This window comes from Vulpes lagopus, chromosome 7 (assembly GCF_018345385.1).
Source record: "Vulpes lagopus strain Blue_001 chromosome 7, ASM1834538v1, whole genome shotgun sequence".
Classification (NCBI taxonomy): domain Eukaryota; kingdom Metazoa; phylum Chordata; class Mammalia; order Carnivora; family Canidae; genus Vulpes; species Vulpes lagopus.
Window position 1 is genome coordinate 72253321 of NC_054830.1, and position 25784 is coordinate 72279104.

The following is a 25784-nucleotide window of genomic DNA, read 5'->3' on the forward strand; positions in this document are numbered from 1 at the left end:
GAAATATTAGTATTGTCAATAAGATTACAAGGTATTCTAGTCTGCAAACCAAGTTCTGTGCAAATGATTAAGAATTTATACTCTGCAGCCATCTAGCTTGTGTTTTACCATTTATTTGGCTATATGACTTTAGGCAAATTACTTAATTTTTCTGTGCTTTATTTTCCTTCTCTATTAATAAAGATGATGATGCTAATAATAGTAATTGCCTAATAGGGTTGCTATTCAGACTAATTTAGGTAATGCACAAAGCAAACCATTAATAGAGGATTGACCCAAAGTGAGAAATGTCAGTCATTATTTTGTCTTTCATTTGATTTCTTTATCCAACAAATACTTTTGAATGACTTTCTCTGTGTCCACCCTGTGGTGGGTACTGGGGCTATGGAAGTAAACAAAGAAAGTACTTACCTTTATAAAGTTTACAGGCTATGATGCAAGACAGATAGTAAACAACATAATTTCAAGAAGTGGCAAGATCATTGATTTATTGTGTGGTGGTTTGTAGTCAATAAAAATGGTTTATTGTTCAGTTACACATAATGCAATGCTAATATTTATTACAACTTCTAGTTTACATATGTGATGATAAATAGAACAAAAAGCCCAGGCTTCAACAAGGAAGACAGTTAAGTTTGAATCGTACTTTGCTTTGCTGTATATTTACCTTTAGTTAAGTTTACTTAATATTTACATTTTAGTTGTCTGTAAAATGTGGATAATAATACCTGTCTCCTAGCACTGATGAGATTAAGTAATTTGCGTGACATATTGCATGTGGCTTAAAACATTAAAACATGTTAGTTTCCTTTTTCCATCCCCCCCTTTATTCATATTTTACCTCTCTTTTGTTCACTTTTTTTACTTTTTTTCTTTAATGTTTTCCCTTTTTTCAAAAGATTTTACTTATTTATTCATGAAAGATACAGAGAGAGAGAGGCAGAGACAGGCAGAGGGAGAAGCAGGCTCCATGTAGGGAGTCTGACATGGGACTGCATCCCTGATCTCCAGCATCACGCCCTGGGCGGAAGACGGAGCTAAACCGTTGAGCCACCCGGGCTGCCCCTAATGTTTTCCTTTTAAAAAAAAATTCCTCTCTGGGGATATGGTACTTATAAACTGATACACATTTGAAAGTAATCATAACGAAATACATATTTTGTTTTAAAAAATTCTAATGTCTTACAGGTAAAAGAGAAACAGTACAATGGAATGGGAAAATCAAACCATTCTGGTGGAATTCTTTTTGAAGGGGCTTTCTGGTTACCCTAAGCTTGAGCTACTCTTTTTTGTGCTAATCTTAATAATGTATGTTGTCATCCTGCTGGGCAATGGCACCCTTATTTTAATCAGCGTCTTGGACTCCCACCTTCACACCCCTATGTACTTCTTCCTGGGGAACCTCTCCTTCTTGGACATCTGCTACACCTCCACCTCCATTCCCTCCACACTGGTGAGCTTCCTCTCAGAAAGAAAGACCATCTCCTTCTCTGGCTGTGCAGTGCAGATGTTCCTTGGCTTGGCCATGGGGACAACAGAGTGTGTGCTCCTGGGCATGATGGCCTTTGACCGGTATGTGGCTATCTGCAACCCCCTAAGATATCCTGTCATCATGAGCAAGGATTCCTATGTGCCCATGGCAACTGGGTCCTGGATCATAGGACTGGTCAACTCTGCAGTACAAACGGCGTTTGTGGTACAGTTGCCTTTCTGTAGGAATAACGTCATCAATCATTTCTCCTGTGAAATTCTGGCTGTCATGAAACTGGCTTGTGCTGACATCTCAGGCAATGAGTTCATCATGCTCGTGGCCACGACATTGTTTATATTGACACCACTGCTATTAATTATTATCTCCTACTCATTAATCATCTCTAGTATCCTCAAGATTCGTACTTCTGAGGGGAGAAGCAAAGTCTTCTCCACCTGCTCAGCCCACCTGACCGTGGTGATAATATTCTATGGAACCATTCTCTTCATGTACATGAAGCCCAAATCTAAAAAGACACTCAATTCAGATGACTTGGATGCAACTGACAAACTTATATCCATGTTCTATGGGGTTATGACTCCCATGATGAATCCTTTAATTTACAGTCTTAGAAACAAGGATGTGAAAGAAGCAGTTAAACACCTACTGAAGAAAATGTGTTTAACAAGTAAATGGGAAAGGGACAAGTAATTTTATAATCACAATCTGGAAATCAGTTAGGGAAACCAAAGAGCGGAACAGATAGATTCTTGCTGCTGTGTCAAATTCATCTCTCAAAACTTTCAAGGTTTTGTAGAACAGGTACACAACATGATACACATGAAATATATTCATGCCCAAGGTGGAGTTCTTGGGAATTTCTTTCCAGAAAGGTCATATATATTATTTTTTGTGTCACTCCTTGGCATTGCTTTCTCTCACCATGATGGTCAGTGAGAAACTGGCTAGAACCTTGTTTATCCAAATAAGACTTAAAAAAAAAAAATGGGATCAGAGTTGTTTCACTGATTCATGGTTGGATTGTTGGATTTAGACCTGGTCACTTTGTAGCAACCCAGAAAGTGGAACCACCATATTGTACATTGGCCCTTCTTTGAAAAATACTTAGGAAAAAAGAGAGACTATCAATTTATAAACTTTACTTGACTCTCTTAGGAGAAAAGAATGTGCCATTCGGAGGGAGATAGAATAGGTGAAGGGTGACTGAATGGGTGTCTTCAGAGACTACTGCTTGTGGCTGATCTCTTGTGCCACACCACTATTTAGGCTTCAGAGCCAGTCATTTCTGCCTGTTTCTTTGATGTCATCAATGGTGATGCAGTTCTTGGTCCAGTTTGTTTCATTCCATGCATGGATGTATACTTCCTTCATTACCTGAACTGGGGGCTGGAGCTAGCTCTGAGCTTCTATTTACTGACTGAAAGTTTGAGGAAGATATAAGGGAATGACAGCATAGAAAACGAAAAAAGAAAAACCCTAGTTAGACCAGTTCTCACTATTCCTAGTCTCCACCATGAGCTTTCATAAAGATTATTTTTCGTCCAACTTCTTCCTTAGTCCCTTGTCTCTTGTTATGTTAATGGGGTTCATTCACTGTGTGTCTCAGATTAGAATTGTATCTTAAGTTTATTATCACTCCGAGTCCCAGAGAAGCATGATATCTGCCCAGAGATTGTTTCTTCTGCAGCCTGACTCCATGAACTTAGATCTGGGCCTTGGAAGACATCAGGTTCAGACCAAAGCTTAAGTAGTTGCTGTCAGCCAGGACACAAACAGAGCATGATGCCTGCCTTTTTTTTTTTTTTTTAATGAAACATCTTGTGCCTTTGGAACATGATGTTTCTAATAGAGCCTTGGAATGGTGAGCAGATATTTATATTTGCTCAGAACTAGTCTACTTAATGCCAGTTTCCCAGGTGTAAGTAGTACTAGTTCTCCCCTTCATTGTGAAGTAGCCTAGCTTGGATGATCTAATATATGGACACCCTAAAAGTAGGGTCTATTAGAAGCAGCAGGAGCATCAGAATCCAGGGAAATGATAGGAATAGCAGATCATTGTGATAGAAATCAACACTGTGATATCTGTGTCCTAAAGTAGACAGTGAACACATAATATCAGCACATGCAAGATACTACCAAGGACTCTTCAGGTTAAATGGGTGGTTCTTTTATCAAGTTTGGAGATACTCTATTAGATTTCAGTTGTCCCTGAAAAATTACTTAATATCTACCCATAATAATAACTTTGTTTGGATCTGTGGACTTCTTTTCAGACAATAATTAACTAGAATGATTGTTATTTTTGGTAGCTCCTTGTTAAGATAATAAAACTGTATCATATGTTTATAAAAAATTATTTGTCCTTTTCATTTTTATTGTGGATGGACTGGCAGCCAATTCATCTAAAATGGTATGTCATTTTTGAATAACAAAAGAATGAGGATCCAAAACAAAGCAACTCTGTTTTCTCACTAGAACACTGCTTTTTAATCAGAAGATCAGTCTTTGGCTTTTCCTCTCATGAGGTGAGGGATATGTGGGAATCTTCTAAACCTTGTAAACTTTGGCCCATTACTCATCTTTAACATTAAAAATATTAAAATGTAATGGAGTAATATCTCCAGGAAAAGAGGAAAAATTTCAAATACTTCCCTATTCACCATCATTGCTAAAGACTCAACAGTTCTTTGAAGGTTAATTGGATTGATGGTCATGCATTTACACATGGAATTTCATTTGTTCCATTTATTTGTATCTCTCATTGCTCAGAGACTGTTTTATTTTTCTTTTTTGATAAGACATCCTTGATATTCTTCTTGCTAATGGACTTTTAAGGCCATGAGAGATTTTCCTATTATTTTAAAGGATAAATAACTTGGAATCTTCAAAAATGAGATGTCATTTGTGATTCCATAAGTTCTGAGGTAGCTTGAAAATATCAAGATGTATTTGCTGTGACTGAAAAGATTGACATTATAAGCCATACTTTTTACTCTTCACTAGATTCGGGAAAATTAATTTCTGGGATTTTATAAGCCAGGGAAAATGTACTTATTTAATATAATCTTGAGTTATTGCATCCATGAAATATCTTGACTTTAGAAGGATAAGAAGTTTCTCAAGTTCCTATGAACGGGCTATTAACTGGCTTTTTAAGTTACCTTGAGACTTGAGGAAACCATGTCCTGCACATGAAATGAATGATGGGGGAAGATTAACTAAAGCTACAAGCAAATAAATATTTTTTGGGGGGGGCAAATTTCTCCATATGTCAATAAATAGGGTTACTCTGGACAGATACAGATTTGTGTCTATAGCTTGCTTGATACTCATAAAAAAATATTGACCTGAAACATAAATATGCCAAGTCTTTAGCTGCTCCTGGAATTGCAAAATGCAATTGCAAATTGTCATTGCAATTTTGACACGAAATTTAATAAATTAATATCCATACTTTTTGAGGAGTATCGGTGTGCTTGTTTTTAGATGTTTGGGTTCAGTTAGAAGGCATGCTAACCTATCATGAATAATGCTGTCTCAACTAGTGCAGATCAGAGCAGTTTCTCATCTTTTCTGGAGATAGTTTTATCCTCAGGTATATTTTTTTCACCTTAAGTTTTTAAATAAGCACTATGGTATGTGAGGGCCCATTAATTGGACCCCATGCAGAAAGTAGCTTGGAATATAAAATCATCAGGACAATTGACCTTGGTCTGAGTTAAATATGTGAAGTTTTCTACTGAGGTACTGCGTCTCCATCACCTGGACACAAGTGATTCTGTCTCAGAATCTGCCCATATTGCAGATCTGTTGACTAGATAAGCTCTACCCAGATATTCTATTATGATGATGTTTTCCATAATTTACTTTGAAATTTGTCAATTTGCTTTATACTTATTAGACATTTAGCATGACAGATTTTTTAAAATATATTTTTATTCTTTTATGTTCTGTCTCACTAAAATCATTAGAAATGCATTTTACAGGATGCTTGGGAGCTCATTTATACCCAGTACTAAGAAAATAGACTTTATATTTGCTATAAAGAACTAGAAATATTTGATGTCTTTTGTAATCAGCTTGTTTGTATTACAGGAGAAATCTTAATTTTTAAGTAATCTAAAACCTAGGTTTAAATAGTCCATAGCCATCTTCAGGCACCATTACATGTTTCAAATGAAATTTTCTCATTTTACCTTATTTTTCTCAGCTCCTGAATGTGACATTGTAATAGTGTCAGAATTCATAATCAATACTAAAAGTAATGATAAATGATATAAATAATAAAAACAAAGCTATCCTTATTTATGAACGACACTGTATGTATACAGAATACTCAGATGGTCTAAAACTATTGGAATTAATAAGTGGATTTAATGTAAACTATACTCCATTAAATATCCTTAAAATTGTTATAAGAAAGTGAATTTACCAAGATTACTAAATATAAATTTAGCATAGAAAAATCATTACAGGGCAGCCCGGGTGGCTCAGCGGTTTAGCGCCGCCTTTGGCCCAGGGTCTGATCTTGGAGACCCGAGATCCAGTCCCATGTTGGGCTCCCTGCATGGAGCCTGCTTCTCTCTCTGCCTGTGTCTCTGCCTCTCTCTCTCTGTCTCTGTTTCTGTCTCTCTCTCTCTCTCTCTGTGTCTCTCATGGATAAATAAAATCTTAAAAAAAAAAAAAGAAAAATCATTACATACCAATAACAAGAAAGTAGAAAAGAGAATTTAAAGTACAATTTATAATAGCATCAAAAATATAAAGCTATATGAATAAATCTAATATAGTATGTGTAAGACATTTTTATTTGTGTAAGTCATTTAAACAAGAAGAATCAATAAAATATTACTGAGAGAAATCTAAAAAGACCTAAATTAATGGATTAGAGGATACAATAGTATAAAGATATCAGTTCTCTCTAAATTGAAATGGAGGTTCAAGGCAATCCCAGTTAAAAGACAAGCAGGTATATTGTGAAATTGAAAAGCAGATGCTAAAATAAATGCCAGCACCAGCCAATCCATTCATAAAGAAAAAAATAATTTAGAGGGCCAAAATCAAGACTTATAATGGAGCTATAGCCAATAAGACAATGGAATATTGGTGCAAGGATAAGAAAAATAAACTGGTAGAACAGAACAAGAGGCTCAAAACAGATCCAAACACATATGGTCAATTAATTTATGTCAAAAATGACACCGCAGTACAGTGGGACAGGGACTTTTTCAATAAAATCATGTTGAGTCAAATAGTGTGCACATAGTAAAAAATAAATCTTGCCCTCACCTCATACCACAAAGATTAATTCTAGATGAATACATATCTCAGTATAAAAGGTAAAAATGTAAAGCTTTTAGAAAGTAAGATAAGAGGCTTGGACTTATCAGGATATTTTCCTATGGATAAAATGGGAGAGACAAATGAATAAAATTATGATTCTATTAAGAAGGATAAAGACCAGATGAGTCAGTGATGGACAGGCAGTGACACCATCTATTGCTACATTAGTCTTACATTGCTACAATAGTACAGGGTAATATACAGTCATAAAATCTTAGTGGCATACCAAAGTAAACATTTATTAAAGTCTATGAAACCTCCTGGAGCCAGGAGATCTCAACTAAATTATCTTTTTATCTTAAATCAGCTGTGAGTTGGTTTGTTGATTGTTTTAGGACTCATTCATTTGTTGGGGATTGAGGGACTGCTGGCTAACGTAGGGCAGCCTTGACTGTTGGCAACTGAGGCAACTCCGTTCTGCTTAGTGTGCATTTTATCCTCCAGTTGGCTAACTTGGACATATTTTCATGATAGTAGCAGAGATGGAAAAGAGAGGACTAACTTAATTGTGCAGGAGCTTTACAAGTCTCTGCTTTCATTATATTTGCTAATGCTCCAGTGATCAAATCAAGTCACATCTGTAGAGCCAAAATCAGAGTAGGTGGACCTGTGAAGGAGTGAAGAATAGAGGTCATTAATGCAATTAATATACTACAATTGTGTAAGATCACTTAACTAATCAATGGTTGAGCTAAAGTTTAACCCACAACTCTTTAAGTCTAGTGCTCACTCCAATGCACTATTCCTTCAAAGATTACTATATAATCTTTATAAAATCACAAACATTGTGCTAGAAACAGTCTATCAATGGGCATTTGACAGTAACAAATTATTTTATTGATCAGTGCTCTCTTTTTGTGGCCATTTAAAAGCTCAGGAAGGATGTTTTATCTTCTATTTCCCAGATAAATATTTGGATGGATTTCTGAAAATAAATTGGTTATTTTACAAGCTCAGATGCCATTTAGGCAGGCATTTCTACAGTTCTTATTTGCAGTTTGCTGTGTAATTCAAGGGCAATCTGCAGAAGGAATGGAATAGGCAAATAGTCTCCTCCAATTCTGCTTGCACAAATGCTGCTCAACCCAAATAACTTAAAATAACTTAATTTTTTTTACCTAATATTTTTGGTTCTCAATTAGTTAATGGAAGTTGGAGAAACATACCCTGGAGAACTAGAAAGTTTCTTAACTTCTGTATGTTTCAGAATCACAACACTAAATTGTTATGGGAATTGGAAGGTCCCCAATAGAAACAGGAGACTTTAGTAGTCTTAGAACAGGTATAACCCTTTGGAAGTTTTGGGGAGCAGCTCATGGGGGGTGAGTTTGGAAGAACAAATATGTATGTCATTATTTTACTTAAGAAATTATTTTTATATTTTTAATTAGCAAAAGCTCTGTATGTTGAGAATTTATGAATCGGGCAAGATTTGGGTTGATTTTTTGCAAACTAACAGCGTCCATATCCTTTTTCATTGCAATTTTCTGAATAAAAATACCTCTGCACAACTCACTCTGATATATTTTCATGGAATATTGTCTTAATTTAAAACTCAGATTCTTTTACTTTTTTGAGCGCTACACAAGATTCATAAGAAAGACCATGCTGGAGATCAAGTTTAAATATTGAAACATACATTAATCAAAAAGGAAGATGCTCATCACATGTGCTATGGTAAATGTATTTTATTTCTTTCAGTATTCTCAGATTTATAAAACCTATTAATGGGTCTCAGGTAGGCCAGGAAACTGGAATAGAGATATTTTCTTTAAAAAGGAGTATTAGTTGGCAGGAAAAATTCCGAGTTGAAATGAATCCTGAATATGGGATAAGACTTATGGCTTTATGCTTCCGGTTTTCTTACCTCAAATAAGTCATTAAATGCCTTCAAACACCCATCAACCTTAAAATAAGAGGGTTGGATTAGAACTCGGAGTCTGTTCTGGCTCTGACATTTAGAAAGAAAGAGGAAAGTCTGTTAGAAAACATTTAATTATCTTAGCACTGGAATCAGAAATCATTTTAGAGAAAGTATCTCAATAAAGTGACAGGTTTGGTGAGACCCTTATAAGGATATGAGATAAGGGTAAGGGAATGAGTAGGGACTCAATCTGCATGAGAAAAAGAGACCTCATTGTTTTGTTTATGGGAGAAAGGAAAGAGAGTGGTGAAGAAAGAAGACAAAAGAAAGCAAGGGAAGCCAGAGCTAGAGCAAGAAAATTAGGTGCTAAATGGGGAAGGATAATAGAGAAAGCCTCAGTTGAAGCAGTGGTATGTGATGACCAAAGTGAACTAAAGAACAGAAATGTTTAACATTAACATTTCTGGAAATAATCAGTAAAGTGTTTTATATTCATCCATGGGTTGGGGGTTGAAATTTTAAGATTATAAAGAAGGTGCTAAGGTTTTTTTATCTGAGTCAATGTGAACCAGCCCTGGGTCAGTATAGAGGCAATTATGATTCTGGAAATCAGGGAGACCACAAAATCATAAACTCTTTGTGATTGTCTGAAATATTAGAGAGCTCATGGAATGGAGTCCTGGAGGGAGAATTTAAAACAAGTTAATTTAGGAATTACCATCCTCTTTGTATAGATTAGAAAACTGAGCTTCAAAGAGGCCAAGTGATTTGTCTAATTGTGTGTACTTATAAATAGCACAGCAAGATTTAAGCCCAATTCTCACACTCAGAGGACAGTGCTCTAAAACCCTACAGAGCATGATTGTGAAGCATTTCAAGCTCTTCTAAGAGTACAAGTGGTTATCGCCTCCCCTGGCCTCACTGTACATTCCATATTTAAAGCTAAGAGCTTATCATCTTTGTTTCTTTTTTTCTTCTTTTTTTTCATCATCTTTGTTTTTTAAATGAACTAGTTTCTTTAATATTACGAAAAGAGTGCAGATGTAAGTGACAAGTTGAGAAATCCTCAGGCTTTTGTGTTGACACAGAGAGCTAGTGAAAATGTACTTATTTGAATATGTATCAAAATTTTCCATGTCCAAGGGAGTATTATGTTATTAAAAATCTTAAATGTGAATTATTACTTTTCTAATATTATGGGGAACAAACTCTTGAAAAACTCACTTCTACCAAGGGTGGGAGCAATTGGGTCATGCATATATGGCCTCAGTTTGGTATAATATACTTGAGTAACATAAGTATGTATAAAGAACGAAGCTGTACTTCAGAAATTGGCATACAGTCTTGATAACTGGGTAAATATTCATGAAAGACAAATTGGAGCTGGGGACAAAGGCCACTTCATGTAGATAAACTGTTGATTAAGGACATAAAAATATAAAATGGCATGGTAAGTATGAAGAGCTACACATTGGTTGTTTCAGAACAGAGTGTGGAGGTGGATTTTTGGGAGATGAGAAGGAGGGAGAAGTAGGCAATGTTGAGGAGGCAAGGCTTGACTACTTGTGATTGATTTCATTTGAAATCCACCTGGAGGACAGTGTTTTTAAAACCATCTCCATACGTGACCAGTTGTGACACATATCATAAGTAATCTGAATTGCAATATAAAATACTGAACATTGAAAATTATTTTGTTTCTATGAGTGGGTTCAGGATTATTCCATATTCAAAAATGCCTTCCTGAAGATGGAAATCAGGTGATACTGTAGTGACTGGATGCATCTTTATCTATTTATATTCCCTAGTGTACAGCACATCTATCTATTATATTACATAATTGGCAGGTTTGTGAAATGCAACTAAATCCTTCCTCAATGTAACTTTTACAAAATTTTTTCTTTCTCCAGCAAACCTCCTGTGGTCCTTACTCCATTAGGTCTAATGCATTTTTTGATTAAACTAAGTCTCAAAATGTCTCACTAAGTACATCCCAACATAGAGTTAGGTTTCTTACTCTTTGTGTTCTCCTGGTACTCTAGGGCATACTTATATCATGTTACTGTAATTATTTCTTTACTTGACTGTGTGATATTCTATTGTGAATTGCCCAAGAGCAGCTTTTTATGTAATCCAAATTTAGATCTTCAGTGACTTGTAGTGTATTCAATAAATATTGAATGAATGAACGAATAATTAATATGGTATTGCCAGAATAATGATTCTTTTAAAATCCCCCTACCAAAAACCCCTGAAAAGTTGGTAGAATTTAATTTTTAAAATATATACAATGTATATTTTTATTCACTACTGCAGGTAGCCAAAAAGGCATAAAATGATCAAGACAAACTTGACAGTCATTTCAAAATTTATTTTTCTGGGATTTACTTACTACCCCAAAGTGGAGGTCATCGTATTTGTGCTGTGCTTGCTGATGTATCTGATCACCCTGCTGGGTAATATAATTCTGATCTCCATCACCATCCTGGATTCCCACCTACACAAACCCATGTACTTCTTTCTCAGCAACCTCTCCTTTTTAGACATCTGGTACACCTCTTCTGCTCTCACTCCAATGCTGGCAAACTTTGTTTTGGGGAAAAACACTATCTCATTCTCAGGATGTGCCATTCAGATGTACTTTTCTCTTGCCATGGGCTCCACTGAGTGTGTGCTCCTGTCTATGATGGCGTATGACCGGTATGTGGCCATCTGCAACCCTCTGAGGTACCCTGTCATCATGAATAGGAGGGTTTGTGTGCAGATTGCAGCTGGCTCCTGGGTGACAGGCTGCCTCACTGCCTTGGTGGAAACAATGTCTGTGCTGCATCAGTCTCTCTGTGGAAATAGCATCATCAATCATTTCACTTGTGAAATTCTGGCTGTGTTGAAACTAGTTTGCGTAGACACTTCCAGGGTGCAGTTAATCATGCTGTTGATTAGCGTACTTCTTCTTCCTATGCCAATGCTTCTCATTTGTATATCTTATGCTTTCATTCTCTCCAACATTCTGAGAATCAGCTCAGTGGATGGTCGAAGCAAAACCTTTTCAACATGTGCAGCCCACTTGACTGTGGTGGTTTTGTTCTATGGGACAGCTCTCTCCATGTATCTGAAGCCCTTGGCTGTGGATTCACAGGAAATAGATAAATTTATAGCTCTGGTATATGCTGGGTTAACCCCCATGTTGAATCCTATCATTTACAGTCTACGGAACAAAGAGGTGAAAGCAGCTGTGAAAAAATTGCTGATTAGGAACCCTCTTTGTGCTTTTTAAATCCCCAGTAGCAAATAATATCAGTAAACATTAACCTGAGGAATGTTTTAGTGGTCAATACACAATAGAACATTGGGATAATGGGGGAAGACACTTATTTTTAAAAGATTTATTTACTTATTTTACCAAGAGAGCATGAACACGAGGGGCAGGGGGAGAGGAAGAGAGAGTCTTAAGCAGACTCCACACTGAGTGCAGAGCCTAACATGGGGTTTGATCTCACAACCCTGAGATCATAACCTGAGCTGAAACCAAGAGTCAGAGGATACTCAACCAACTCTGCCCCGCAGGTGCCCCAGAGAGACACTCATTAAATGAGATGTGTGATTTCCTAAGTTTCCTTCTTGACTGACTGCTGAAACTCTAAGATAATATACATACCTCTTAGATAATCATATCTGAAGTCTTATAAAATAGGTCTCATGATGACAAATTTTAATTTTTGTTTCGGATTATAGAGTATAAATATAACATTAAGTTAGTGTATTGTTAATCAAAATTATGTACATGTAATATACAAATATAATAACCATAGTAGACTTTTTAGCTGATTTATGATTAACCTCTGTTTTAGGCTGAATTATGTCCCTCCAAAACTCATGTTGAAGCTCTTACTCCCCAGTACCTCAGATTGTATCTATATTTGGAGATATAGCTTTTAAAAAGCTGACTAAGTTAAAATAAGGCTGTCAGTGTGGGCCCTCATACAATCTGAGTTGTGTCATCATAAGAAGAAATTTAGACACACATGGATTCACCAGGGATGCTCACATACAGAGGAAAGGACATAGCAAGAAGGTGGCTATCTGCAAGCCAAGAAGAAGCTTCAGAAGATATCAAATATGCCAACACTTTAATCTTGGACTTCTAGCTCCCAGAAGCATGAGCAAGTATGTTTCTGTTGTTTAAGCAACCAATCTGTGGTATTTTGATATGGCAGCTGTAGGAAACTAGTACAATCTTTTTTTCAACATCGCTAAATTTAATGGAAGTAACTGCATATTATACAAAGTGTAACTATGTTTTACATGTGTGGATATATTTGTGCATGCAGATAGATGTGTGTGATGTGAATGCTATGTACAAGTTAGAAAGGTCTGCACAAATAGATCATGAATAGAAATGGGGCAGAAGTGCTGGTCTGGAAAAAAATATCAGAAAGTTTAATTGTTGGTCTTAGAGTGCTGACATTATTTCGTGAATACAAAGAAGCTACAGGATGTTTTCATGAAACTACCCTTCCCTTTTTTTCTTTTTTGTTAAAGATTTTATTTATTTATTCGTGAGAGACACAGAGAGAGGCAGAGACACAGGCAGAGGGAGAAACAGGTTCCCTGAAGGGAGCCTGATGTGGGACTCCATCCCCAAATCCTAAGATCATGACCTAAGCGAAAGGCAGACCCTCAACCACTGAGCCATTCAGGTGCCCCAACCCTTCTCTTTTTTTATTGTGCTTTCCCTTGACACCTAGTTCCTTAAATCCAAGGGTGTAAATGAACCCATCAGCACTTAGAAAGAAAATGCATGATATGTATATTATAAGATGTACAATATCCCAAACCCACTAAAATTGTGTGAAATACTGAAATACGTGAATATCTTGTTATATAAACCACAATACACAAAGAATTAAAATTGTACACTCAGCAGGATTTGTAGTGTTTGTGTATACTTTATGGACCAGATGTCTAAATGTGAGGTCAGTGTATAAAACATATTTGCTCTTTATCATAACATTGTCACCAGAGTCAACAAAATTGCTGTGATGGCTTGGATCCAGAAAGCAATGGAATGAAGAAGATAGGGTGAATATGGGAATTATAAGGTTGTAGGGCTGGATTTGATTTCTCAGAGATGAATAAATAGTCACCAAAGACGATTGGTCCATTAGTCTAAGTAAAGATTTCAGATGCAGCCTTTGTTTGGGTGAGAGGAGAAACTTAAGGATGATGACTTCATGAAGCTGGGGATATAAATTGGTTGCCTGGTTTGCTATACATTGATGGTCAGACTTCCAGGTGAAGACAGGTTAGTGAAGTTCAGGTGAGAAACAGGACAAAAGCTATACATAGGTTGGGAAGTCTTTTACACAGAGATGGAAATTGAATCCTAGGTGTGGATGATGTCATCGAGGGAGAAATTTAGGACAATTGTCTATGAAATGGTTGGCTTTGTTGATGAGATGCTCTCATCCAGCTCAGGCTGTGACACTACCAGGCAGCTCAACTATCATATAAACGTGATATGATATCACATACAAAATAAAACTGCATATGATTGTTCATTAGCAATTTAAAGGAGATTTTTAAAATTCTATTATTTATTTATTTATTTGTTTATTTATTTATTTTAATTCAATTAGCTAACATTTAGCACATCATTAGTTTCAGATGTAGATTCATATATTTATCATTTGCATGTAACATCCAGTGCTTATCACATCCCATGCCCTCCCTAATACCCATCACCCAGTTACCCCATCCTTCCACCTACCTCCTCTCCAGCAACCTGTTTGTTTCCTATAGTTAAAGAGTCTCTCATGGTTTGTCTGCCTTTCTGATTTCTTACCAGTTTCCCTCCCTTACCCTCTGATTCTCTGTGCTGTTTCTTGTATTCCACATATGAGGTCAGGAGCACACAGGGATGTCCACTCCCACCACTGTTCTTCACCATAGTATTAGAAGTCCTAGCCTCAGCAGCCAGACAACAAAAAGAAATAAAAGGCATTCAAATTGTCAAAGAAGTCAAACTCTCTCTCTTTACAGATGACATGATACTCTATGTGGAAAGCCCAAAAGACTCCACCCCAAAATTGCTAGAACTCATACAGGAATTCAGCAATGTGGTAGAACATAAAAATCATCCCACAGAAATCAGCTGAATTTCTTCTTTTTTAAAAAAAGACTATTTACTTGAGAAAGAGTGAGAGTGAGACTACAGAGCTCCACTGAGCAGGGAGCCTGATGTGGAGCTTGATCCTGGGACCCTAAGATCATGACACAAGTTAAAGGCAGCTCTTAACTGACAGGTGCCCCATCAGTGTATTTCTATACGCTAACAATGAGACAGAAGAAAGAAATTAAGGAATCGATCCCATTTACAATTGCACCTAAAGCATAAGATACCTAGGAATAAACCTAACCAAAGAGGTAAAGGATCTGTACTCTAGAAACTATGGAGCACTTATGAAAGATATTGAAGAAGACACAAAGAAAAGGAAAAATATTCCATGCTCATGGATTGCAAGAACAAATATTGTTAATATGTCTATGCTACCCAGAGCAATCTGAACATTCAATACAACCCCTATCAAAATGCCATTGATATTTTTCATAGAGTTGAAACAATCCTAAAATTTGTACGGAACTACAAAAGACCCTTAATTGCCAGAGGAATATTGAAAAAGAAAACCAAATCTGGTGGCATCACCATTCTGGACTTTAATTTTTTTTTTTTTTTTAAGATTTTATTTATTTATTCTTGAGAGATAGAAGGAGAGACAGAGCCAGAGACACAGGCAGAGACAGAGCCAGAGACACAGGCAGAGGGAGAAGCAGGCTCCATGCACCGGGAGCCCGACGTGGGATTCGATCCCGGGTCTCCAGGATCGCGCCCTGGGCCAAAGGCAGGCGCCAAACCGCTGCGCCACCCAGGGATCCCACCATTCTGGACTTTAAACTACATTACAAAGCTGTAATCATCCTGACAGTGTGGTACCGACTGGCACAAAAACAGATGCATAGATCAATGGAACAGAATAGAGAACCCAGAAATGGACCCTCACCTCTATGGCCAACTAATTTTCAACAAAGCAGGAAAGAATATGCAATGGAAAAAAGACAGTCTCTTCAAAAATAATGTTGGGAAAATTGAACAGCCACATGTAGAAGAATGAGACTGGACCATTTTCTTACACCATTCACAAAAATATACTGAAAATGGATGAAAAACCTAAGTGTGAGATAGGAATCCATCAAAATCCTAGAAGAGAATTCAGGCAGAAACTTTTGTGATGTTGGCCACAGCAACTGCTAGCTAGACACATCTCCAAAGGCAAAGGAAACAAAGGCAAAAATGAACTATTGGGACTTCATTGAGATAAGAAGCTTTTTCACAACAAGGGAAACAGTCAACAAAACTAAAATGCAGGGTGCCTGGGTGGCTGAGTTGGTTAAGTGTCTGCTTTCAGATCAAGTGTGTGTCTGCTTTCAGCTCGGATTCTGGGATCAAGCCCTGCATTTGGCTCCCTGCTGAGCAGGGATCCAGCTTCTCCCTCTCCCTTCCTGCTCATGCTCTCTCATTCTCTCAAATAAATAAATAAAAAATCTTTAAAAACAACAAAAACCTAAAAGGCAACCTACAGAATGGGAGAAGATATTTGCAAATGACATATCAGATAAAGTGCTAGTCTAAAAGATCTATAAAGAACTTATCAAACTCAACCCCCCAAAAACAAATAATCCAGTCAAGAAATGAGCAGAAGACATGAATAGACATTTTTCCAAAGAAAACATACAAATGGCCAACAGACACTTGAAAAAATGTTCAACATCAGATGGCATCAGGGAAATACAAATCAAAACTTCAATGAGATACCACCTCATACCAGTCAAGCGTTTTTTTTTTTGTTGTTGTTGTTGAAAGGAAAATATTTAAAATGAAACTATTGCTACTGAAAAAGTGAAATTGTCAGTATTCTTTTTTTTTTAATTTTTTAAATTTATTTATGATAGTCACACACACACACAGAGAGAGAGAGAGAGGCAGAGACACAGGCAGAGGGAGAAGCAGGCTCCATGCACTGGGAGCCCGACGTGGGATTCGATCCCGGGTCTCCAGGATCGCGCCCTGGGCCAAAGGCAGGCGCCAAACCGCTGCACCACCCAGGGTTCCCTGAAATTGTCAGTATTCTTAAAGAAAGATTTATGCAATTGAGATATCTTTTTTCTTAGCAATTGCTTATTAGAGAATAATTATACATTGATAGGATTTTTGTCTTACCCAGTCCAGATGACCTCTTCAGTGTATTTATCAATCTTTTATCTGCCCTCATATTTCCATACATTTAAAATTAGCTGATCCTTTACCAAAATCTTTTGAATTTATTATTTAGTCAATGAAATAATACATAGATTCTAATTCTCTATCTCGCTGTATTATATCAAGTACTTGGACTACACTTTACTATTCTTTAAGAATGTAAGTTAATTCTGTAGTTAATTATTGCCTACTGTTTTAAGTTTATTTGACATTAGACTTCACACAGAGAACAGTGAGTTTTGCTATTGGGGTGATTTCAGAATCTAACAAATGGTTTAATATAAAAGGAAAATTGCCATAACAGAGGTAAAATTAAAGGCAGAATAGAAGATGGAACAACTAACTAACTGAGTAAATTTGGAAGGATTTGCAGAATATCTAACACTTGAATTGTCTTCAGTGAGATTGCTAGATTGTTACCATAGGAGGAGAAATGTGATGATGGGGATGAAGTGGCATATGCTATTGTCTTTAGGCATGGAAAGAACATAATATAATTGGAGAACTAAAGGCGGTGGGAGAAACATGAAGAGGGAAAGAAGAGGAAATATGTACATGAAAAATGAGGTTGGGGCCAGATCAAGTCCTTGGGTAAAACAAAAGTCAGTAATAGACAGACAAACAGAAAAGCTGAAGTAGTGCTCTCAAAAGGGAACTTAAAAATGCTTTACTTACTCAGTAGATAAAGGTATAGATGGTCCATGACTTAAATGGTTTCACTTGGATTTTTCAACTTCATGATGATGTGAAAGTGAAATGTAATTAGTAGAAACAGTACTTTGAGATTTGAATTTTGATCTTTCCCTGGGCTAGCAACATTGCAGCTCTTGATACTCTCTTATTACTCTAGGCAGTAGCCACAGCTTCCAGTCCAAGCCATATGATCACCAGGGTAAATAACCAACACACTCCCAACCATTCTGTACCAGTACAACCGTTCTGTTTTTCAATTTCAGTATAGTCCTCCTATAATTTATTGTTATATGAAATACTCAATATTTAATTTTAAACAGGCTTGTGTGAAATGATTTTGACAGACTGTACCAATGTAAGTGCTCTGAATGCATTTAAGGTAGGTTAGGCTAAGCTATGATGTTCAGTAGACTGGGCATATTAAATGCATTTTTGACTTATGATATTTTCAACTTTCAGTGGATCTATCAGGACATAACCCCATCAGTTGAAGAAGATCTATACTGGATTTACTGGGAAAAAGATAAATTTTATTTTTTTTCTTATTTCTTAAAGTTTACTCTCAAGTCTTATACCAGTTGTCTCTAATTTTTTTTATAACAGTCATTTTCATTAAAAAGGTGAGGTTAGACTACTATCTTGAAATTTCTTTCCAACTCCTAAATTCTGTGATTCTGCATACAATATTTCTTTTGTTCTACTTATATTAAAAGCATTTGCCTTGAATCTATGAGCTTATTTTGAGCATGAACTCAAAGAAGTAAGTTTCTCATCCTTTCCTCCAATACGAGTGTTTAGTCATCAATTTTCTCATAGCTCCATGTACCTCTGTATTCCTCAGGCTATAGATGATAGGGTTGAGCATGGGAGTGACTACTCCATAGAACAGAGCAATCAATTTATTAAAAGCAGAGTCTTTGGACTTTGGCTTCATATACATGAAGAGGATTGTCCCATAAAACAAAGTCACTACTGTTAAGTGGGCTGAGCAGATAGAAAAGGCCTTTTTCCTTCCTTCTGCGGAATTGATTCTTAGTACAGTAGAAAGGATGAAAATGTAGGAGATACAAATTAACAGCAATGGGGAAAATAAAAATATTACATTTCCCAACATTATAGTAATCTCATTCAAGGAAATATCTGTACAAGCCAGCTTGACAAAGGCCAATATTTCACAAGCAAAGTGGTTAATGACATTTTTTCCACAGAAGGGCAGCCGTATTGCAAGAACAGTTTCTGTCAGTGAATTGAGAAAGCCCAATCCCCAGGAGAGAGCTGCCATCTGAATACACAGTGCCTTGCTCATGATGATGGAGTATCTCAGAGGGTTACAGATGGCCACGTAACGGTCATATGCCATCACTGCTAGGAGCACACACTCTGTGGACCCCATAGTGTAGGAGGCAGACATCTGAATAACACATCTAGTGAAGGAGATGGTTTTTTTCTGTGATAGGAAGTGTATCAACATTGAGGGGATAAAGCAGGATGTGTACCAAATGTCTAGGAAGGAAAGATTACCAAGGAAGAAGTACATGGGTGTATGGAGCCGGGAATCCAGGAGAGTTAGGATGATCAAGGTGCTGTTTCCCAGCAGGATCACCAGGTACATCATCAAGCACATCACAAAAAGGAGTTTTTCCGCTCTTGGGTACTCAGAAAGTCCCTGCAGAATGAACTCAATCTCTGTCCAATTTGTCCTGTCCATTTTTCTTTTATATACCTGGAGTAATTCAGAAGAGAAAACTTCCTGTGAGTTTAATGAGTCTGTACCTATTATCACATGCAGTGAGAGATCACTGGAGGAGGGGCAACAAGTGTGTCAGTGCCAGTGGAGTTGTGGTAACAGCTGTGAGTTTAGCTTTTTGAATTTCTCCTCTGGCTTATAAGGGAGAGGATTAAAGATGTGTAATAATTACATCAACAGCTTATTAAAAATATAGGTTTTTGTATTCCATTTCCTGAGATTGTGATATACAGTTCTGAAGCAGGGGAGAACTATTTGCATATTTATTGCATAAATAACAAACATCTGTTATTTCCAATTCATTGGACCCACAGACCCCACTTTTGAATATCATCATTTTGGAGAGAGTGTGCCTAATTGGTTAAAAATATCTACGAACTAGGGGTGGTGGAAGGGGAGGAGGGCGGGGGATGGGGGTGAATGGGTGACGGGCACTGAGGGGGGCACTTGACGGGATGAGCACTGGGTGTTATTCTGTATGTTGGCAAATTGAACACCAATAAAAATGAATTTATTATTAAAAAAATCTATGTATTTGATTTTATGTCATGGCAATCATTAACAATATAATTGGTTTAGGGCTTTATAATTTATAAATATGTTCACACATAATACTCATTTTATGTCTACTATAATTTCCTGAGGAAAGTAAAGTTCATAGAGGTAAGAAGTGTACAAAAAAACACAGTAAGTGAGTCACTATTTAAATCTGTGTAATCTAACTTTACATCACCTGCCCTTGTTAAACAACGTGCTATTGCCCTCTCCAAATTATCTAACTTGTCTAAGGAGTGGGAAATCAGACATCTTTTTAAATAATGTTCTCCAGGGAGGTACCTGGGTGGCTCAGTTGGTTGAGCATCTGCCTTTGACTCAGGTCACAATCCCAGGGTCCTGGGATCAAGTCCTGCATTGGGCTCCCTGCTCAGTGGGGAGCCTGCTTCTCCTTCTCACCCTGCCACACCTGCTGCTTGTGCTCTCTGTGCTCTCTCTCTCTCAAATAAATAAAATAAGTCTTAAAAAATAATAATGTTCTCCAGATGATTCTTATGTGCAGTATGGAAGAAAACCACCTGCCGAGTAGAGTGCCTAAATTTTGATATATAGACGAATCACGTGGGGAGTCTTTGTATAGGAGTCTGAATCAATGGATCTGAAGTGGATTCTAAGATCTGAATTTATTTATTTATTTATTTATTTATTTATTTATTTATTTATTTATTTATGATAGTCACAGGGAGAGAAAGAGAGAGAGGCAGAGACATAGGCAGAGGGAGAAGCAGGCTCCATGCACTGGGAGCCCGATGTGGGATTCGATCCCGGGTCTCCAGGATCGCGCCCTGGGCCAGAGGCAGGCGCCAAACCTGCTGCGCCACCCAGGGATCCTAAGATCTGAATTTATTAACATGTTCCCAGATGCTGCTGCTGCTGTCTACAGAACTCACATGAACACAAGGCGTGTTAGACCATCTCCCAATACTATTGCGGAGTGCCACTAGTGCTTCCATTGTAATGTAGGACTGTAATTGAATAGTAGATAATGAAAAACTGAACATTTTATGAGATTTGGAGTTGAGACATCTGTGTGAATATATTGCAGTCAGTTTTGTATTCCTTAGATTTTAGGTATATTAGTGACCAAATTGCATACAAAAGAAACTGCTTTTTATTTCTGTCCATATTAAAGTCATTTCTTTTCCATTTGTTGAATTTGCAATTAGGGTCAATATTTTCCAGAAAAGGAATTTGTGGTCAGCTCAGGTATCTGAGTTGTGCATCACAGAGCATGGAGCAAATAGCTTTAATTTGAAAAAAATTAAAGAGTGAATATTACTAGGTGACCATTTTTTATAGTAAATAAATCAAAGAACATAATTCTGAAAACACCTTTTCATTCCCAAAGTATCTTATCAAACTTAAAAATGTGCCTAGAGGGGGGCACCTGGGTGGTTCAGTTGATTGTCAGGCTCTTGATTTCAGCTCAGGTCATGATCTCAGGATCCTGGGATCAAACCTTGAGTCAGGATCCCTGCTCAGCAGGAGTCTGCTTGAGATTCTCTCTCTCCTTCTCCCTCTGCCCCTCCCCACCCACATTCTCTCTTTTTCTCTCAAACAAATAAATAGATCTGTAGAAAGATATCCCTAGAGGAAAAGAAAAGAATTGATTGAATGGATGAGTTTCTACTTAGCGTTTCTAAATAAGGTTGTGTTTCTGGTATAGAGTTTTCCATTTTTCTCTGTAATAGTCATTTCCTAACAGGTTATGCTGCTTTCCTTGGCAACTCTAGTTAATACTATAGAGACATATTAATGAGCATAAAACAATGTTTAAATACCTATTGGCCATGGAAAGGAGGACTCTCCTCCGATTCAAGCGGTATTGTACTTTGTAGGCATACATTACAAATAGAGTAGGAAAGATTAAGTAGGCCAGAATATACTTCTATTTGGTATTTTTTTTTTCTATTTGGTATTAAGATAGGAGTTTGGTTGACTGTAGATGCATATATCAACCTACTTTGAATCTGAAAATAAAATTCTGATAGAAGCTGTGAGGGACCATCAGTTGTCTGGGGTCTGTTGAGTCAGGGAAGATGTGAATCTATGTCAAATACCTTCTCTTTTCTTTTCTAGGGAAAAGTTGATTCCTATTTGGAAATTACTTGCAGAAAATAATGATGGTGTGCATTTAGTATCTTGACAGTTCAGATGTAGTTGCTGTAAAAAAAAATTCACTTCAAACATTTATAAGAGAAGTCACCAATTTGCTTTTATGCTTTTTAACTGGAGGATAAGTGGGGTGCCTGGGTGGCTCAGTCTAAGTGGCTGCCTTTGGCTCAGGTTGTGATCCCATGGTCCTGGGATCAAGCCCCATTCAGGCTCCCTCCTCCTCGAGGAGCCTGCTTCTCCCTCTCCCTCTGCCACTAAGCCTGCATCTCCCTCTGCCACTCACCCTGCTTGTCCTCTCTTTCTCTCTCTCAAATACATAAATAAAATATTTTTTTTAAAAAAATAAATAAACTGGGGGGTGAGAGGAAGGATAATGGACAGTACAGGGGAAGTTACTTTCATTACTCTTGCAATGCTAGTGTGATTTTTAACAATTGACAGTACTCTTTAATAGCATTGTGACTGAAATCTTTTCTTCATTATATCTTACTTCACTAAAATGGATTCCTGGGAACAGGGGAATGAAGATTTTTAAGATTCTTGATAGTTCTAATAAATCACTCTCCATGCAAAGTGTATATTGGACAATTCCATTTTAACTAAATCTGTGCCGTTATTGAATATTATCTTTTGAAACAGTTTTTCATTCTTAGCTAATGCCAATGGGAATTGTTAAATGATCATAGCAGACTAATTTGATGGGCCATTATGCACCTATTAATATGACATTTGTGTGGAATTTGCATTAAAACAAAAATGATGCTTAAATTATGTTAAAATGATTAAGTGAAACAGAAACAAAACAACAGCATTTTTTTTTTTTTTGCCAAATTAAAGCCTAAACCAAGATAACCTAGACAGAATAGAAAGACTGGAAAGAAATACATTAATGGTCATCTTAGAGACCCTTTTCTTTTTTTACTTTTCTGAATTACCCCAAATTTTAAAATAGGTATATATAAAGAAAAAAATTACTAAAAAAGAGAAAAACACTGATGCAGGTTCCAGTTATGTTAGGAAAACTAACTCAGAACAAAAAATGTTAAAACAATTTAAGTAGTACAGCGATTATCTTAAGTGTCTAGAAACTACACTTTGAGGCTGAGCTGTAGAGGTGTATCCTATGCAGTTATTGGTAGGAGCTTACTATTTCTGGTGGATAGGGAGCATTTATAATCCCTACCCTCCAAATCGTCCAAGTAACAGTGTTTTTTGTTTTTAGGAGGTATGCCAAGGAGTTCTTGACCTTATCATATGTTACAAAAGGAAATTGCAGGCTAATAATGCGTAGAACAGAATTATCATTTAGAATATGACATTCCTATTTGTAATGGATCTGAACTGGCCTGGATCTTAATCCCACTCTCCCAACCCCTGCAACCCCCTGATGTTTTACAAGAGTTAACCACTCTGTGGTTCAATGCCGTGGGATGTCATCTTGCCACTGTTTTAGTTTGTAATAGATGTAAGAAAAGTTTGTGACTTTTTATCCAAGCCAGAAGTCAAGCTCTCTAACTCTCTAGAAGGAAACTTTCTATAAACTTGTCATTTTGTTTTATTGACTTAGCTACTTGAAGATCTAATATCTAAAGTAGTAAGACTTTTCAATGAAAAACACATACTATCTGCACTCTGGATTCTCACTAGAGGAAATAATCCTGTTATTCTCTCCAGCTTTTCTAAAGATATCAATTAAGACAACTGATACTGTATAAAAAAAATCATTGGATTTGTTGACTCTCGATTTATAGATTTTGTAAACTCTAATCTTCAACTGATGTACCACAGGGAAAGATGTATTATTTTAGCTTACAAAGAGAAGAGAAATTGTCATGTGAGGTCCTGGTATGAGGCACTTCATATAGTTTTTATCATTTAACCTTCAAAACAACCCAAATGTCATTACGGATTTTACCAATGAGGAAATGAGTTTGAAATTTCAAAGGTCAAGTACAATTTTCAATAGCTTTCTTATACATTTTTATTTAAATTCCAGAATATTTTCCTTTTGAAATAACTTTAATAAAACTTTTCTCTTTATCTTACCTCCTGATTAGACTTTAAAGTCATCCACACCATTCCATCCTATTAAGTAATAGAGAATATTTCCACGGATTTGAATTTCATTTGCATTTTTCAGATAAGACCAGAAGATTTTCACTTTGAAAGACAGTTGTTCTCCTTCCTACAAAGAAATGTGAGAAAGAATGGCTACAATCAGGCAATTAGTCTGTATGTGAATTTTCATAAGAAGATATCAAGGAAATAAAATACATTAACAATAAAGTTGCATGATGCAACTCTAGCTTCCCATGATTTGTCCTGAAGTTGATATTTACTCAAGAGATTCAGCTTCTTTTGGAAGACAATTTAGCACTTATTTTTATAAACTTCTTCAATCCCTAAGGTTATGAGTCAGAAATTTAGGATTCTCTAGAGATAAAGTCCCTAACTTCTGCACATTCTAAAAACCCAATTATCTTCACTTGGAGAGATTCTTCCCCAGCTATACATTTCTTGGAGTATTCATTAAATATGGCTGTATTTGATGGCCTCTACATAAGTTGAGGCTGGAATCAGAATATGTCCAAAAGTTCTCAGAAAAGGGAACCTTACTTTGAGAATTTGTTTTTCTTTTTATTCTAGAAATAATACTAGGTCAGTCCTAATAGAGTCCTAAATAGTCATTTCACCTTTTTAAAACTCTTTTTATCTATAATATTTTTGTTAATTCCAGACCACACATCACACAATTTTTCTTTATACTGGTATAATTGCAGTATAAATTTTAATTAGTACTTGCTACTTTATAGCAATGTTTTTCTGTGATTTTCATAGTCTTTAATATTCCTTTTTAATATATGAAGTCTATTTCATTAAGCGGAATTACTTTAATCTCTCCTATAGTTTTAATATTGGATATTTTAATTTGTCTCAAATTTTTTGAGATTTTGATACAATAGCTATTGATATCTATGTATCAGGCTATCTAATCTACATTTTACTGAAAATTCAGAATTTATGATAAATCTCTAGAGATTAAGACTATAGAATGAATGCATGAATTGAGATAATTCTCAGTACATAGGCAAAATTATTTTTCCAATCCAAAACATTACACTGCTACTGAAATATTTGCACAGTTTTTTTTTTTTAATTTTTTATTTATTTATGATAGTCACAGAGAGAGAGAGAGGCAGAGACACAGGCGGAGGGAGAAGCAGGCTCCATGCACCGGGAGCCTGATGTGGGATTCGATCCCGGGTCTCCAGGATCGCGCCCTGGGCCAAAGGCAGGCGCCAAACCACTGCGCCACCCAGGGATCCCTATTTGCACAGTTTTATGTGTATTTTCTAGAAATAGAGAAGGCATTTATTTTCTGCCTGTATAAAACCTTACTTTTAGCTTTTCATTTCTGATTGTCAGAGTGAACATTTCCTCCATGTTTATTTGTTGCTTATATTTTCTCTTTTTTTGTCCATCCACTTCCTTTGCTTAACTATCTCTTGGTATTTTGATAGTTCATGTCTTGATTATATGAACTCTTAATTAGATTGACACTTTGTTCTTAAAATTTTTTGCAAATACTTTTCCAACTGTGGTTTTCCTTATTTTTGACTTGTTATTTTAATTTTCATTGAGGTAAGATTTTCATATT

General features: G+C 36.4%; 3 protein-coding genes across 3 annotated transcripts; 2 read left to right on the plus strand and 1 right to left on the minus strand.

The window, feature by feature from the left end:
* The first annotated feature begins 1207 nt into the window (after positions 1-1207).
* On the plus strand, positions 1208-2182 carry LOC121495176 (olfactory receptor 13C2-like). The gene has a single exon (XM_041762444.1). It carries the CDS (start codon positions 1208-1210, stop codon positions 2180-2182), a length of 975 nt encoding a protein of 324 aa, XP_041618378.1.
* Positions 2183-11034: 8852 nt separating this feature from the next.
* Positions 11035-11976, plus strand: LOC121495177 (olfactory receptor 13F1-like). Its single transcript, XM_041762445.1, has one exon. The coding sequence runs from the start codon at positions 11035-11037 to the stop codon at positions 11974-11976; it is 942 nt and encodes a 313-aa protein (XP_041618379.1).
* A 6502-nt stretch (positions 11977-18478) lies between these two features.
* On the minus strand, positions 18479-19417 carry LOC121495178 (olfactory receptor 13D1-like). The gene has a single exon (XM_041762446.1). It carries the CDS (start codon positions 19415-19417, stop codon positions 18479-18481), a length of 939 nt encoding a protein of 312 aa, XP_041618380.1.
* Between the last annotated feature and the right edge of the window lie 6367 nt (positions 19418-25784).

Excerpts from the sequence above, each read along its gene's own strand:
- LOC121495176 (XM_041762444.1), top strand. The coding sequence starts at position 1,208 with ATGGAATGGGAAAATCAAACCATTCTGGTGGAATTCTTTTTGAAGGGG.
- LOC121495177 (XM_041762445.1), top strand. The coding sequence starts at position 11,035 with ATGATCAAGACAAACTTGACAGTCATTTCAAAATTTATTTTTCTGGGA.
- LOC121495178 (XM_041762446.1), bottom strand. The coding sequence starts at position 19,417 with ATGGACAGGACAAATTGGACAGAGATTGAGTTCATTCTGCAGGGACTT.